Here is a 13767-nt window from a genome sequence, read left to right on the forward strand (position 1 = left end):
GACGGGCAGGAGCAGCACCGGGGCTGGGGTGGATTCTAGGGAAGTTAGGGAAGGTCAGACGTGGCTGTGGTCCAAACTCAGAACCTACTGCAACTCTGTTCATCTTTTGGAGCGTGGCTAAAATGATGATGATGATGGTGGTGGTGGTGGTGGTGGTGGTGGTGACGGCAAGCCCCATATATCTTATTTTATTTATTTTTAACTTTTCTTTTTTGGGGGGCGCCATGCTGCGCGGCTGGAGGGATCTTACTTCCCCAACCAGGGATCGAACCTGGGCCCCAGCAGTGAAAGCGCAGAGTCCTAACCGCTGGACCTCCAAGGAATCCCCAAGCCCCATCTATTTTAAGTGGCTGTGCTAAGCACTTTACCCACATTCAATCCGCACGAGCCAAGTAGTATTACCATCCCTTGTTACAGATGAGAAGCCTGAGGCTCGGGGTGGTGCAGCCACCTGTGTGGAGTCACCCAACCAGATTCCACTTGCGCTGTTTGACTGCAGGTCCTGGCCTTTACCCATCCAGACCCCAGCTCTGCCTCACGAGCCGTACACCCCTAAAAATTTCTGAGGACCCCTAGGGGCTTTTATCTATCAGTATTTGCCATATTAAAAATTAAAACTAAGGCTTTGGGCTTCCCTGGTGGCGCAGTGGTTGAGAGTCTGCCTGCCGATGCAGGGGACACGGGTTCGTGCCCCGGTCCAGGAAGATCCCACATGCCGCGGAGCGGCTGGGCCCGTGAGCCATGGCCGCTGAGCCTGTGCGTCCAGAGCCTGTGCTCCGCGACGGGAGAGGCCACAACAGTGAGAGGCCCGCGTACCGCAAAAAAAAACCCAGAACTAAGGCTTTAAAAAATTTATGTATTAAATCATTAAAAATAACAATAATACATCCACATTTCATAAATGAAAACTAATTGTAGTTTCCAAGACAAAAAATTTTAGTGAGAAGAGTGGCATTCCTTACCTTTTTGCGTCACTTTAATGTCTGGTTGAATAGGAGACAGCTGGATTCTCACAGCCGCTCCACATCCAATCTGCTGTGACGAGTTGTTTTGGTCAAAGCATGTGAAGATAATCCGGCCTCACGTTGGGGTGTAACTGGAAAGGCGAGGAGCATTGAGGATGCTGGCTGACACCAGGGCACAGTGACGGGTTGAGTGACAGCACCAGATTGCCAAGGCCTGTAAGGTTCAGCTGCAGCCTGATGAGAGACCCAATGTGGGGATGAGGAATTCTGCAGGAAAAGCACATGGGAGACCGCGACGGTCCCCTCGATCAACCTCCAGGTCGAAAGTTTAGGTCAGCCCACAACTAGTGATGCTACTGTATGCAGACCCAGAACAGGCCCTGCTGGCAGAGATGAAGCCCACAGGCCTCTCAAGGGGCTGGTGGACGGATGGAACCAGGTCACTCCCAGTCAGGGATGGGGGCCACCTGGGTGGGCAGATAGGCTCTGGCTCAGCCCATATGCGTGGGCCAGCCAGCAGGGGCCGAGGTTTGAATTTCAGCTCAGCCCCTTGCAGGCTGTGTGGCCCGAAGCAAGTGGCTCAGCCTCTCGGGCCTCAGTCTTCTCATCCATGAAATGGGCGTTATCTGTAGCCGTCTACATCCTAGGTGGCTGTGTGGGTCAGATACAGAGGGACGTGCAAAGCTCTCAGGACTATACCTGGCACGTGGTAAGCGCACACACTCTGGCTGTTAATATTCAGCGCTTGGATCCCTTCTCCTGGTGGTCCTTCGTCACCAGAAGCTTGCTACCTCACCTCTGGGCAGCTCATCCTGCAATGTGGCCTGGACCTCGCTCCGTCTAGAGGTGGGGCCTACATCTCCTCCCCTGGAGGCTGGGTGGACCTTTGCAACCCCTTCGTCCCCCAGGAGGGGCAGAAGTGGCACTGCAGGACTTCCAGGGCCCTGTCGTGAGAGGGGCTATGCCCTGCGGGATCTCTGCTGTGAGGCCTTTACACTCGCAGTTCCTCCTGCTCTGGAATCTCTTCCCTGGCAGCTCCTTCTTGCCGTGCACGTCTCAGTTCACATGTCATTGCCTCCAAGAAGCCTCCCTGAACCCTCAGGTGTGAAGTGGCCCCCCCGGCCCTCAACCCCATGGCCAGCTTTCAGTCTTTATCTGAAATTCGCTCTCTCTCTTTATGACTAGCTTCTCTCTCTCTCCACTAGAATGTGAGCTCGAGAGCAGGGGCCTCATCTGTCTTGTTCTCAACCTGGTGCGTAGCGGGTCCGTAGCAGCCAGGTTCCCGGGGGGCACTCGGTAAACGCTGGTTGATCAAATGAATGAAGGCAGTCCCAGATCTCCAAGTTTCTCCAGGGTCAACACCCACAGACGAGGGGTCTAGCCCCTCTGCCATCTGGTCTCTCTCCCATTCAGGCATTTCAGCCAGGCGATATCCTCTTAGCGTTCCACGCCTATATGCCAACCTGACATGGCTGGTGGAACCCTGTCAGAGAAGGGCTTTCACCTCCCTTCTCTATACTTTTACTAATGCAGCCTAATGGACCAACCTTTGTGACCATGCTTTAATCAAGGCTCTTTGGGTTGGAAGAAACAGAAACCCACCCAGAGGCACTTTAAGAAAAAGAGGCAAATGTATAGGAAGGAATCAAGGCTACCTCATAAAAAAGTGGGCCTCACGAGACCAAACTGGAAACTATTAAAAACCAACCCCTGGTGGTCCAGTGGGTAAGACTCCGTGCTCCCAATGCAGGGGGCCCGGGTTCGATCACTGGTCGGGGAACTAGATCCCGCATGCATGCTGCAACTAAAGATCCCGTGTGCCGCAACTAAGACCCGGCACAGCAAAAATAAAACAAAAGAAACCACATCTGAGTTAGCGGCTGCCTGGCTGGCTGTCTCTGGGGCCACAGGGTCCCTTGCTCGCTCTGTCTCCACACACATGGTGGAAGGTGGCTGTCCTCCTCCATCTCACTTGCTGCTACCAGGGGAGACAGAAGGGGATTCTAACTCGAGGCCCAGGTCCCAGAAGAGGTTCTGATTGGCTCAGCTGTGCGCCTCTCAGACCAGGGGGCGGTGATCGGGAGGGGCGTCGCGCAGTGCTGCCTCGGCTGCCGAACTCCATCACTGCAGGTGGGTGGGCAGTTTTCTGAGAAGCAACTGGCCCCAGGGTTGAAACCACCCCAAAAGGCCTCCTCTCCAGAGGTGACATTAAAAATACTCCACAGTGGCACAGCCAGACGCTGCGCCAGGGCATGGACGGTGGCCATAGCGGCGGGGCGGGTCCTGAGGCCCCTGCTGTGGGGCTGCCCCCTTCCTGCTGGCTGGCTGTGAGGGGTCAGCGTGCTAAGTCCCCAGACCCCCGGCACTTCCCAGCCCTCATCCCACCCCCGCAGACAAAGGTTCACACTCATGTTCTGGACTTGAGACTCCAGTGGGCATCCTTCTCAGCCTCAGCTCATCCTAGAGTCCCAGAGCTGCCCCCAGCGGGAGTAAGTCTGTGCAACGCTTTCCCTTCCCAGGAGTCCCCTTGCTGTGGACACGCCTGGCGGCGTGTGCCTATCACAAAGCGTGTCGTGGCCAGGCGGGAAGGGAGTCCCCTCCCGAAGCGTCTCCCTGGATTTCTCAGGACCTTGGGGCCTGCCTGGGGCCCCACACAGCTCTGGGAGGGCATGAGCCAGCGCCCACTCTGTGGCTCGAGGCTGGTGGGTAGGCAGGTGGCAAGACACGAGAAACGCCGGTGGCGCCAGCTCAGCGTTGCGGAAACCGGGGAGGCCTCCGGCCGCTTCCTGTCCATCAGCTTATCTACAGGGGGCAGGGGCTGGGCTAAACGGCAGGCGGGGGTGGGGGTGGGGGGCCGAGCGCACAGTCACTACTGTCAGGCCCTGGCGCTGCCACCTCTCCAGACCGGGTGTTTCTCTGTTTTCAAAATGTGAAACACAGAGTGGGAAACCAACTTGTTGCACCCTCCCTCCCGATGAGCAGCTACAAGCCAGCCGAGGCGTACAAGGTCCCCTTATCGCCTCTGGTCTCAAGAAGAGGCTATGCCTGCGGCATAGGCTCCCAGGCAGGTCTAGCCTCCCACACGCTGTCCCTCTTTAACGCGCAGGAGGCTCCGCTTTGACTCAGGTTGATGCCTGCCTACAACCCCCAACCACCGTTTTGATTAAAAATGCGTTTTATGGAAATCAAAACTACAATGACGTATCACCTCACAGAGGTGAGAACAGCCATCGTTAAAAAGTCTACATACAGGGGGCTTCCCTGGTGGTCCAGTGGTTAAGACTCCACGTTCCCAATGCAGGGGGCCCAGGTTCAATCCCTGATCAGGGAACTAGATCCCGCCTGCCGCAACTAAGAGTTTGCATGCCACAACTAAGAGCCCACATGCTGCAACTAAAAAAAAAAAAAAAAACATCCTACATGCCGCAACGAAGACCCGGTGTAGCCAACTAAATAACTGCTAAAAAAAATAAATAAAAGTCTACAAGTAACCAATCCTGGAGAGGGTGTGGAGAAAAGGGAACGCTCCTGCACTGTTGGTGGGAATGTAAGTGAGTTGCAGCCACTATGGAGAACAGTATGGAGGTTCCTCATAAAACTAAAAAGAGAGCTACCATATGACCCAGCAATCCCACTCCTGGGCCTATATCCAGACAGACTTTAATTCGAAAAGATACACGCACCCCTATGTTCACAGCAGCGCTATTCGCAAGAGCCAACACATGGAAACAACCTACGTGTCCATCAACATATGAACAGATAAAGATACACGCACCCCTATGTTCACAGCAGCGCTATTCGCAACAGCCAACACATGGAAACAACCTACATGTCCATCAACATATGAACAGATAAAGAAAATGTGGTGTATACAGACAGTGGAATATTAGCCATAAAAGTGAAATAATGCCATTTGCAGCAACATGGATGGACTTAGAGATGACATACTAAGTGAAGTAAGTCATAAAGAGAAAGACAAATATTGGATGATATCACTGATTGGCAGAATCTAAAACAAAAATGATACAAATGAATTTATCTACAAAACAGAAACAGACTCACAGACACAGAACAAACGTGTGGTTGCCAAGGGGGAGTGGGAGCCAGAGAGGGTTGGCTTGGGAGTTTGGAGTTAGCAGATGCAAACTATTATATATAGAATGGAGAAACAGCAAGGGCCTACTGTATAGCACAGGGAACTATATCCAATCTCCTGAGATAAACCATAATGGAAAAGAACATATAAAAAAAGAATACGCATGTGTATGTATAACTGAATCACTTTGCTGTACCACAGACATTAACACAACATTGTAAACCAACTATACTTGAATAAATTTTAAAAAACACACTTAAAACAAAAAACAAAAAACATGCTTTACTTGGTGGCTCAGAGTACACACACCAAAAGAAAACTGTAACAAAATGTAGCCTTAAAAATGCTGGCCTCGGCCCACTAATAACTTGCTACTGGCTGCTAACAAAATATGGATCTAGTTGCTGTGCCCTTTATAACATGTGGGCAACGATGCTTCTCTACCAAACCGTCTCGTCAGCCGCCAACTTTCTCACTCTTGTCATTTTGCAAGCGCCACCCCAACTGACGTTTCTGTTCCTTTAAATTTTACTTTTGTAAAGGCACGATTCATGCTCCTCACAGAAAACTTGGAGAAGATGGCAAAGTAAAACTCCCGTCTCAGCCCTCACCCCCTCCCACAGACAACCCTTGTGATTTAGTTTCCTCCCAGACCTGTGGTCAGACTTCAGAACCGGGCTGACTGCATTTTTCTGTGATGGGAATTCCACAGACATTGAGCCTGCCAGATAACCCAGCTTCAGGCTTTAAGAACTTTCTTTCCAATTTGGCCATTTGAGAGCAACATAACAGCTTGATTGAAACATAACCTTCACCCTTAAAGAAGTGTGCAATTCAGTGGTCTCGGTCCGTTCGCAAAACTGCCGAACACCTTCTTTCGAGGCGCATCCACCAGCCTCAGGGTCCTGGGCCGCACACTGGGCGCCAGGCCAGGCCCAGGACACGCCGAGACCCCCGCCCCCGCGGCCACGTGCGCAGCGCCCTCCTAGTCCGCGCAGCTGGGCGCCAGCTTCATTGCACCGTATTAGTTTAAATTTCAGGTGGAAGCAGCGTAGCATGTTCCTCTTTGCCAGGACAGCACTGGCTCGACGGCCACCCGGCACCGTGCCGCCCGGTGCAGACCCATCCGGCACTCGGGAAACGGCACACGGACCACCAAACAACCGAGACCCCCCGCCGCGGCGCATGCGCGGTAGGCGCAGCCCGAGAGGGCCAGCGCGCACGCGCCCGGGCCCGTCCATATTGCGCCAACCCCCTTGGCCAAGGCGCCGATGGTTCCGCCTACGGCCGGGGCGGGGCCAGGGCGCGGCGCGAAAATCAGCGGGAAAAGCGGCTCCACTTCCGCCTGTGGTCCTGCAGTCGTGGTCCTGCAGCCGCGGTCCCGCAGCCCCGGTCCCGCCGCTCCCGCCGCTCCCGCCATGGCGCAGTGCCGCCTCACCGACTTCTTCGCGCGCCGCCGTCCTGGGCTCCGGGCCAAGCCGACGCGCACCAAGCCGGCCTGGCGCACCCCGAGTCCCTCCAAGCCCGCGCCCCGCGCCCCGGCCCCCGGCCCCGGCAACAGCCGCAAGCGCGCCCGCTCGCCCGCCGAGCCCACGCGCGCCGAGCCTGCACCGCCCGCGCGCAGGAGGCTGCGGCTGCCGGCCAACGCGGTGAGGGCGCGGAGGGGAGGAGGAAACTGAGGCCTGGGAGGGAGACAGATGGGAGGGAACCGGTGGAGCCGTGAGCCGGCCCGGGTGGGGCGGGGGCGGGGCTGCTGGAGAGACCTGCCTTGGAGGAGGGCACCGACCCAGGTGGAACCCAGGCCCCCCGCGGGAGGAGGGGCTAGGGCCAGCTCACGCGCACCTGGCAGGCGGGGTCCCGTAATCTCGCGGGGCCTCCCTTCCAGAGGACTTCCACTGACAGGGAGCGGGGGGGTGCCTGATCTGACACACGCTGGGGGAGGGCCAGAGCCCAGCGGACTGGTAAACGCCAGGTTCGTCTGCAAGAGTGGGCGAGGGGTCAGGCCTTCTGCGAGATGGTGCACCCCGGAGTCTTATGGTTTCATCATCTCTGGGGTCCTTCCCACCAGGTCTCTGGCCCTAGTTCTCCAGCTGCCGCTGGCTCCCCAGAGCACTCTTCTCCCCAAAGCAAGAAGACAAAGAAGGCCCCCCTCTCGGCCAGCCAGCGACCTTGCCTGGCAGCCCAGGAGGACGAGGACAAGGTGAGGCTGGACTGAGGGCAGGGGAGGTGGACTGGCCCGGGGTGACAGGCGGGCTGACAGCACTCTGTGTCCGCAGGTCCCTTCCAAAGTCACTCTCTCTGAGCTCACGTCGTGCCTGCAGCGGGCACAGGAGCTGGGGGCACGGGTCCAGGAGCTGAAGGCAAGTGCACAGAAGAATGCCGGGGAACCCAGCGCGCCGGAGGACGAGGGGCACCCAGCCGGGCTGTGGTGAGTCTAGGGAGGGCGGCTAGGCACCCAGGAAGGGGTGGCCTGGTGGGAGGCCTGGCGGGGCTGGGCTGTGGTGGTTCGGGTCGGGGAGGGCCGCGTCCTCCAAGGGGTCAGTGCAGTGCAATTGTGTCAGCCTCCGTCTGTGGGAGGGCCAGCTCCTGCGAATTGCAGACCACCTGGACAGCCAGCGGTTACCGGGACCTGGCGCCGTGTCTGTCCTAGCAGGTCACGTAGTTATCATATGCCTCTTACAAGGAAGCCAGGGCTGGCGACGGTCGGGGACCGCCCTGGGGGACAGCTGGCTTTGAGGCCAGGCTTTGGTCTTTGGCCCTGGTAGTGCTCCTGACTGGGAGACAGTGGGTGCGTAGGGGCTTTGTAAACTGGTGCGCAGTGAGCCCTGGGGGTGGAACCCCAGGCTCTGGGGTCTTCCCCCACCGCTTTGCCTGCCGTTGGGTGCTTGGAGGGGGTGGGTGTGGTGCTTCTCTCACGTCCCCGCTCCCTCCCTGGCAGTGGTGAGCAGATGCCTGCCTACCAGCGCTTCCACGCCCTGGCCCAGCCGGGGCCCCCGGGCCTTGTGCTGCCCTACAAGTACCAGGTGCTGGCCGAGATGTTCCGCAGCATGGACACCATCGTGAGCATGCTCTACAACCGTTCTGAGACTGTGACCTTCACCAAGGTCAAGCAGGGCGTCCAGGACATGATGCACAAGTGAGCGGGGGTTGGGGGGTCAGGGCCTCGTCCTGCCCTTGGAGTCTGTGCGCCCTCCGACCCCAGCTCTCTGACCCCCCACACCCTCGTCCTGTAGGCGCTTTGAGGAGCGCAACGTGGGCCAGATCAAAACCGTGTACCCTGGCTCCTACCGCTTCCGCCAGGAGCACCACGTCCCCACCTTCAAGGATGGCGTCAGGAGGTCTGATTACCAGCTCACCATCGAGCCGCTGCTGGACCAGCGTGAGTGTGCTGGGCCTCGGGTTCTTGCCCAGGACGCTGCACGGTTTCAGCGTGGGTGTAAGGCCTCAGGCACTGAACCTTGTCTGACACCCGTGGGGTGGGCTGGGTGACTGGGTAGGCTCGGCCCTGGGGCTCAGGCCTGGACTCTCCCCACAGAGGCTGGCAGTGCGGCCCCCCGGCTCACGGCGTCGCACCTGTTGCAGCGGCGCCAGGTCTTCACCCAGAAGCTGGTAGCCCGAGTCCGGGAGCATCACAGGGTGAGCGGGTCCCCCGGCTCAGGTCCTCATGTTGTCCCTGCTGTCGCGGCCCCATCTGCTGCCACAGGAAATGGGCTCCTCCCGAGGCTGAATTCTAGAGTTCTCTTAACCACTGTCCACGGCTGTCTTCTACACGTGGGCAGGCGCGGGGCTGGGCGGGGACCCTGGCCCTGAGCAGACAAGCAGGGAGCTCGAGGCTGGTAGCCTCTGGTCCCGGGAAGCTTGGGGAGAGTCCAGTGTGTGCTGCTGGGTGCTCTATGCTGTATCCTCAGCCCAGCTGAGCACCTGGGGCTCAGAGAAGTGAAGTAACTTGCCCGAGGTTGCCCAGCTGGGACAGGAACCCGGACAGCTCTCTACACCCACAGGCAGATGTGCCCAGGGTCAGCTGGTGCCCCCCCTTCTCACACAGGCCTTCCTGGCCTCCCTGAACCCCCCCATGGAGGTGCCCGAGGACCAGCTGACACGCTGGCACCCCCGCTTCAATGTGGACGAAGTGCCTGACGTCGAGCCAGCCGAGCTGCCCCAGCCGCCCACCGTGGAGAAGCTGGCCTCCGCCCAGGAGGTGCTGGCCCGTGCCCACAGCCTGATGTCACCCAGGGTAAGGCTGGTGCGGGGCGGCCTGACCCCCATGTTGGTGCCTGACAGGCTCCACCCTTGGCCGTGGGCCTCAGGGTAGCTGGACCTGCTCTCCCCACAAGCGGAGCACCGCCCACCAGCAGGCTCTGCCCTGGGGCGGTGAGCACAGGCCCTCGATGTGCCGGGGTGACCCTGGGCCAGACAAAGGACTCCTGGGGGGGTCCACACAGGCGGGGTGTGAGGAGCCTCCCCTGTGGCTGAACTGGGGGGAGGCGTCTCCTGACCTCTCCCCTCTGACCTGCTTCAGATGCAGAAGGCTCTGAGTGACCTGGCGCAGCGCACGGCGCAGCCTAGCAGCCCCCAGCCCCCCAGCCCGGCACCGCCAGCCACCCCGCCGGCCGCCTCGCCTGCCGCTCTGAAGGGGGTGTCCCAGGCCCTGCTGGAGCGGGTGAGTGTTCGGCGTCCCCGCGGGGGGGTGGTGAGGGGTGAGGCAGACGTCCCCTGACTGTCCATGCCCGCGGCAGGTCCGGGCCAAGGAGGCGCAGAAGCAGCTGGCGCAGATGACGCGGCGCCCGGAGCAGGAGCTGCGGCTGCAGCGGCTCGAGCGGCTGCCCGAGCTGGCCCGCGTGCTGCGCAGCGTCTTCGTGTCAGAGCGCAAGCCAGCGCTTACCATGGAGGTGGCCTGCGCCAGGATGGTGGGCAGCTACCGCGCAGCCATGAGCCCCGGTACGTGCAGGGCCCTCCCCAGGTCCCAGGTGAGGGTGGGCACCGTACCCTTGGGCTCACCTGAGGTTGTCTGGCCCCCTTGCCTCCTGCAGCCTTGAGGGGCTGTTCCCACCCTATCGACCCAACCCAGCCTTGTTTCCCCTGCGGTCCCTCCATCGGCCCCCAGGCCCCATAGGACTTGCCTGTTGCCTCCAAGGTCTCTGGTCCCTCAGCTGCGGGGCGCCTCCCATTGTGGGGTTTCCACGGGAGGGTCAGCTCCTTGGCAAGGCTGTGAGGTCACTACTGGAGTCCTTCCCAATCTTGTCCTGGGAGGCCTCATAGGGCCCCAACCCCCAGCCTCACGTGCCCCCTCTCTCCGCAGGGGAGATGGAGAAGCACGTGCAGCTCCTCTCTGAGCTGCTGCCCAACTGGCTCAGCCTCCACCGCATCCGCACTGACACCTACGTCAAGCTGGACAAGGCCGCTGACCTGGCAGGTGTCACGGCACAGCTGGCCCGCCTTGCCCGTGCTGAGGAGGCGCTGTGAGCCCGGCAGACAGGTGCCAACACCGCCGGGCCACCGGACCTGTGTCTGTTTTACACTAGGAACACGACGCACTTTGCTTTCCCTGTCCCGAGTCCCCGTGAGGGTCAGGGCTGTGGCTGCTGGGCTCGAGGGCTTCTGGCCAGTGTGGTGGAGGCCCCCCTCGTACACAGGGTGCAGGGAGGGTAGTGTGGCTGGCAGCTAACCCTCCCAGGTGTCCACGTGGGATCCCAAGGTGGTCCTGGAGTATCTGGGTGGGCTGGGTGTCACACAGGGCCCTCGTGAGAGGCAGGCAGGCACATACTGGATCTGAGATTGGGTGCCCGGAGCCGAGAGCCGGGAACAGGCTCCCCCTGGAGCCCACAGAAGGAACCAGCCCTGCCTCCCCACTCCCTGGTGTTTGTACTTGGCCTCCAGAACTGTGAGATAAAGTTGTTTCAAATCCACACGCGTGCGTGGAGTTACAGCAGCAGAGGAAGCCAGGGTGGGCTGCCCCTGTGCGTGCATACGGCGGCTCACAGGGCTCGAGAACCACCAAACGCTAATGTCAGAAAGCGCCCAGCCTGCCGGGTGGGCCCCTGCACCTTCCCACACTGACGCTGGGGAGGAGACTCGCTCTAGAAAGTCAGTTGTTTATTCTCATTCTCATTCCACTGTCAATGAGCCTGCAGCTCCAGGCCTCGGGGCTTCCAGAAGCCCCCGCAGGCCCCCCAGGCAGCAGCCCCGCGCCCAAGTCCCGCCCCGCCCTGCCCCAACGGCCGATCCTCTTCTCTCCCAGTTGGTGGGGGGCTGGGGCCGGGGTCACTCGTACTGCAGGAGAGAGAAGAAGGGCACAGTCCCCAGCTTCTCCCTGCCCTTCAGAGAGGTCAGCTCCACCAGGCTCACGCACTCCAGCACCTGGGCCTGCAGCTGGCCCAGCAGCTCACAGGCTGCACGCATGGTTCCTGGGGAGGGAGGGAGGAAGGGACGGAGGGGTGGTGTGGAGACAGGCCCTGGGAAGCTAGAGTGCTGAGACCCATTGCCCACCCCCCCAGACCCTGAGGCCAGGCCCTCACCACCAGTGGCCAGCAGGTCATCCACCACCACCACCTTCTGCCCTGGCTCCAGGGCATCCGTCTGGATCTCCAGCTCAGCCTGCAGAAGCAAGCGGGCATGTGACCTACCAGCTTCCCCAAAAGGCCTTAGTGTGCAGAGCTGGGGAACTGACAAGGGGCCACCCCCTGGGCCCCAGTTCCAACCCACCCTGTCTCCTGGCTCTGTCAGCCTGGCCCAGCTTCTCAGTCTGAGTTCCCATGTCCACTCCAACCGACCACGGCAGCTCCACTGGAGTCCACGACTCTCCTTTTGGGAATGGAGGGTCCACAGAGGCAGCCCCCAGGCTTCTCACCTTCCCGTATTCCAGTGCGTATGAGGCACACACAGTGGGGCCTGGCAGCTTCCCTCGCTTCCGGATGAGAACGCAGCCCAAGCCCAGCTCCTGGGCCAGGGAGGGACCAAACAGGAAGCCACGGGAGTCTAGGCCTGTCGGCGAGACCTGGGGTGTTGGGGGGCAGCCGCGTGGTACAGTAGCATTGGGGTCCCCATGGGTCAGGGCTGAACCATGACAAGTAGCCATCACGACACAGGACACACAGCGTTGCTGCCTCCAGATGAAAGACCACTGACATCCAACCACTCTGGGAATGTTGACAGATCACCTACCACACAGGGACTGCTAGGTGCTAGAGAGGTCAGGAGCCACTCCGTACACGGCGGTGTAAATAGCTGTGTGGGCTCGGGCAAGTCACCTGACCTCTCTCCAAAGCTCAGCTGCTCACCAGTGGCTGGTGGTACCTGAAACGCCCTTAGCAGACGGTGCAGCGTCTGCCCCAGGAGCTTCTAGTCCAGCAGGAGAGGCAGTCCACCTCCGGGGGCGGACTGAGCTGTGGTGGGGGAACTCAAGGGCCTCTTCCCCACGTGCGAGTCTGGTTAGGGAGGAAGAGCTTCTGAACGGAAGAATCCTCTGCAGGGCTCAACCAGTTGGAGCCCTCCAGCCTCCAGGGCAGTGCTGTGGCCCCTCAGGGTATCCAAGAACCAGGGAGTATGGGGGGGGCTCTCAAGGGGAAACAGGACCTGCGCCAGGGTCCTCCACGATCTCCTGGGTTTTCCTAAAACCCACCACTGGGTACAGGACCTGGCGCACGGCAGGCGCTCAATACCCGCCGGTAAGACAAGAAAGCAGGCTTGGCCCAGTGGGTTCTGGTCAGACACCCCACCTGTCGCGCCTGCCCTCGGCCCCGCCGCCGGCACCCACCCATCGGAGGCGTTCCCCGGCCGCTGGAGGGGCCTGTCGCCCCTCTCACGGCTGCAAAGTCGGGATGGGGCAGCGGGTCTGTGCTTACAACCCAAGCACCGTTGGGGCGTCCGGCGGGTCCCCTAAAAGACCCCCAAAGCCACCCTGCCCGGGGTAAAGGACTCCCGACGCTGCGCCCTCATGGCAGACTCGAGCAGCACCAGGGAGAGTCCGGGGACCCGGCGGAGCCCTGACGCGCCACTTGCCCGCGATGTAGTCGATCCTGCCGCCGTGGGCCTTTTTCAGGTGATTAGCCAGGAGGCTGATGGAGGCGCGGAAGGAGTCGGGGTCCTTCAGGACGGGTGAAATGTCCCTGGCACGCAAGGACAAGCCTGGTGACTCTCGGGCCCACGCAGAGCCCACCGCGCCCCGACATCCGGGGCCGCGCGGCCCGGTCCGTCCCTCCGCCCGCGCGCCCCACGTGGCCCGGCTGCCCGTACCTGAACAGCACGCCGGGGACGGGGAAGTCGGGGAAGCTGCGGATCCGCCGCGCCACCAGCTGCAGCTCGGAATCCGCCATCTCAGCATCCGCGCGTCTCGAGGGCAAGAGCCGGTTAGTAGGCTCCGCGCCTGCGCGGGGTGGGGGAGGAGCCCCCCAGGGGGCGGGGCCGGGAGCCCTAGGCGGCTCCGCGCCAGCGTGGAAAGGGTCAGGGTTCGGGTGGGCGGGGCCCACCATCTCCCGTAGGAGGTACCGTATTTCATCGAATCTGAAGTGCGGTCGGTCTTAACATACGTGCTTATTTCTTGTGCCCCGAACACTAGCGTCCCCGCCTCAAGGACGTTCGCGCGGGGCCCAGGTGCGAGTCAGGGTTGATGGAGTACGGCGTCTACGCAGCCCCGGCCGGACTGTCGGGGAAATCCTCGCCCGGTTCGGCCGAGCCGAGAGCGCCCGCAGGTCTTCGGCGCAGCTGTGG

At 60.6% G+C, this 13767-nt stretch overlaps 2 protein-coding genes across 4 annotated transcripts; one reads left to right on the forward strand and one right to left on the reverse strand.

Annotated features, from left to right (window-relative positions):
- The first annotated feature begins 6384 nt into the window (after window positions 1–6384).
- On the forward strand, window positions 6385–10967 carry CDT1 (chromatin licensing and DNA replication factor 1). The gene is made up of 10 exons (XM_067718790.1): window positions 6385–6710; window positions 7130–7261; window positions 7338–7489; window positions 8000–8197; window positions 8295–8440; window positions 8597–8697; window positions 9107–9295; window positions 9581–9721; window positions 9798–9999; window positions 10361–10967. Exons 1-10 carry the CDS (start codon window positions 6480–6482, stop codon window positions 10522–10524), a joined length of 1656 nt encoding a protein of 551 aa, XP_067574891.1. The 5' UTR covers window positions 6385–6479; the 3' UTR covers window positions 10525–10967.
- A 170-nt stretch (window positions 10968–11137) lies between these two features.
- On the reverse strand, window positions 11138–13651 carry APRT (adenine phosphoribosyltransferase). 3 transcript variants are annotated; one of them, XM_067718793.1, is made up of 5 exons: window positions 13294–13646; window positions 13060–13166; window positions 11909–12042; window positions 11577–11655; window positions 11138–11465 (listed from the first exon to the last, which is right to left on the reverse strand). In XM_067718793.1, the coding sequence occupies exons 1-5, from the start codon at window positions 13527–13529 to the stop codon at window positions 11323–11325; spliced, it is 699 nt and encodes a 232-aa protein (XP_067574894.1). In that variant the 5' UTR covers window positions 13530–13646; the 3' UTR covers window positions 11138–11322. The 3 variants fall into 3 exon arrangements, 2 of the variants coding, with proteins under 2 accessions (XP_067574894.1, XP_067574893.1); XR_010939004.1 differs by having other exon boundaries at window positions 11406–11465; window positions 11764–12042; window positions 13294–13650; XM_067718792.1 differs by lacking the exon at window positions 11577–11655 and having other exon boundaries at window positions 11764–12042; window positions 13294–13651.
- Window positions 13652–13767: the final 116 nt, after the last annotated feature.

The sequence above is a fragment of the Pseudorca crassidens genome, chromosome 20 (genome assembly GCF_039906515.1).
Source record: "Pseudorca crassidens isolate mPseCra1 chromosome 20, mPseCra1.hap1, whole genome shotgun sequence".
Classification (NCBI taxonomy): domain Eukaryota; kingdom Metazoa; phylum Chordata; class Mammalia; order Artiodactyla; family Delphinidae; genus Pseudorca; species Pseudorca crassidens.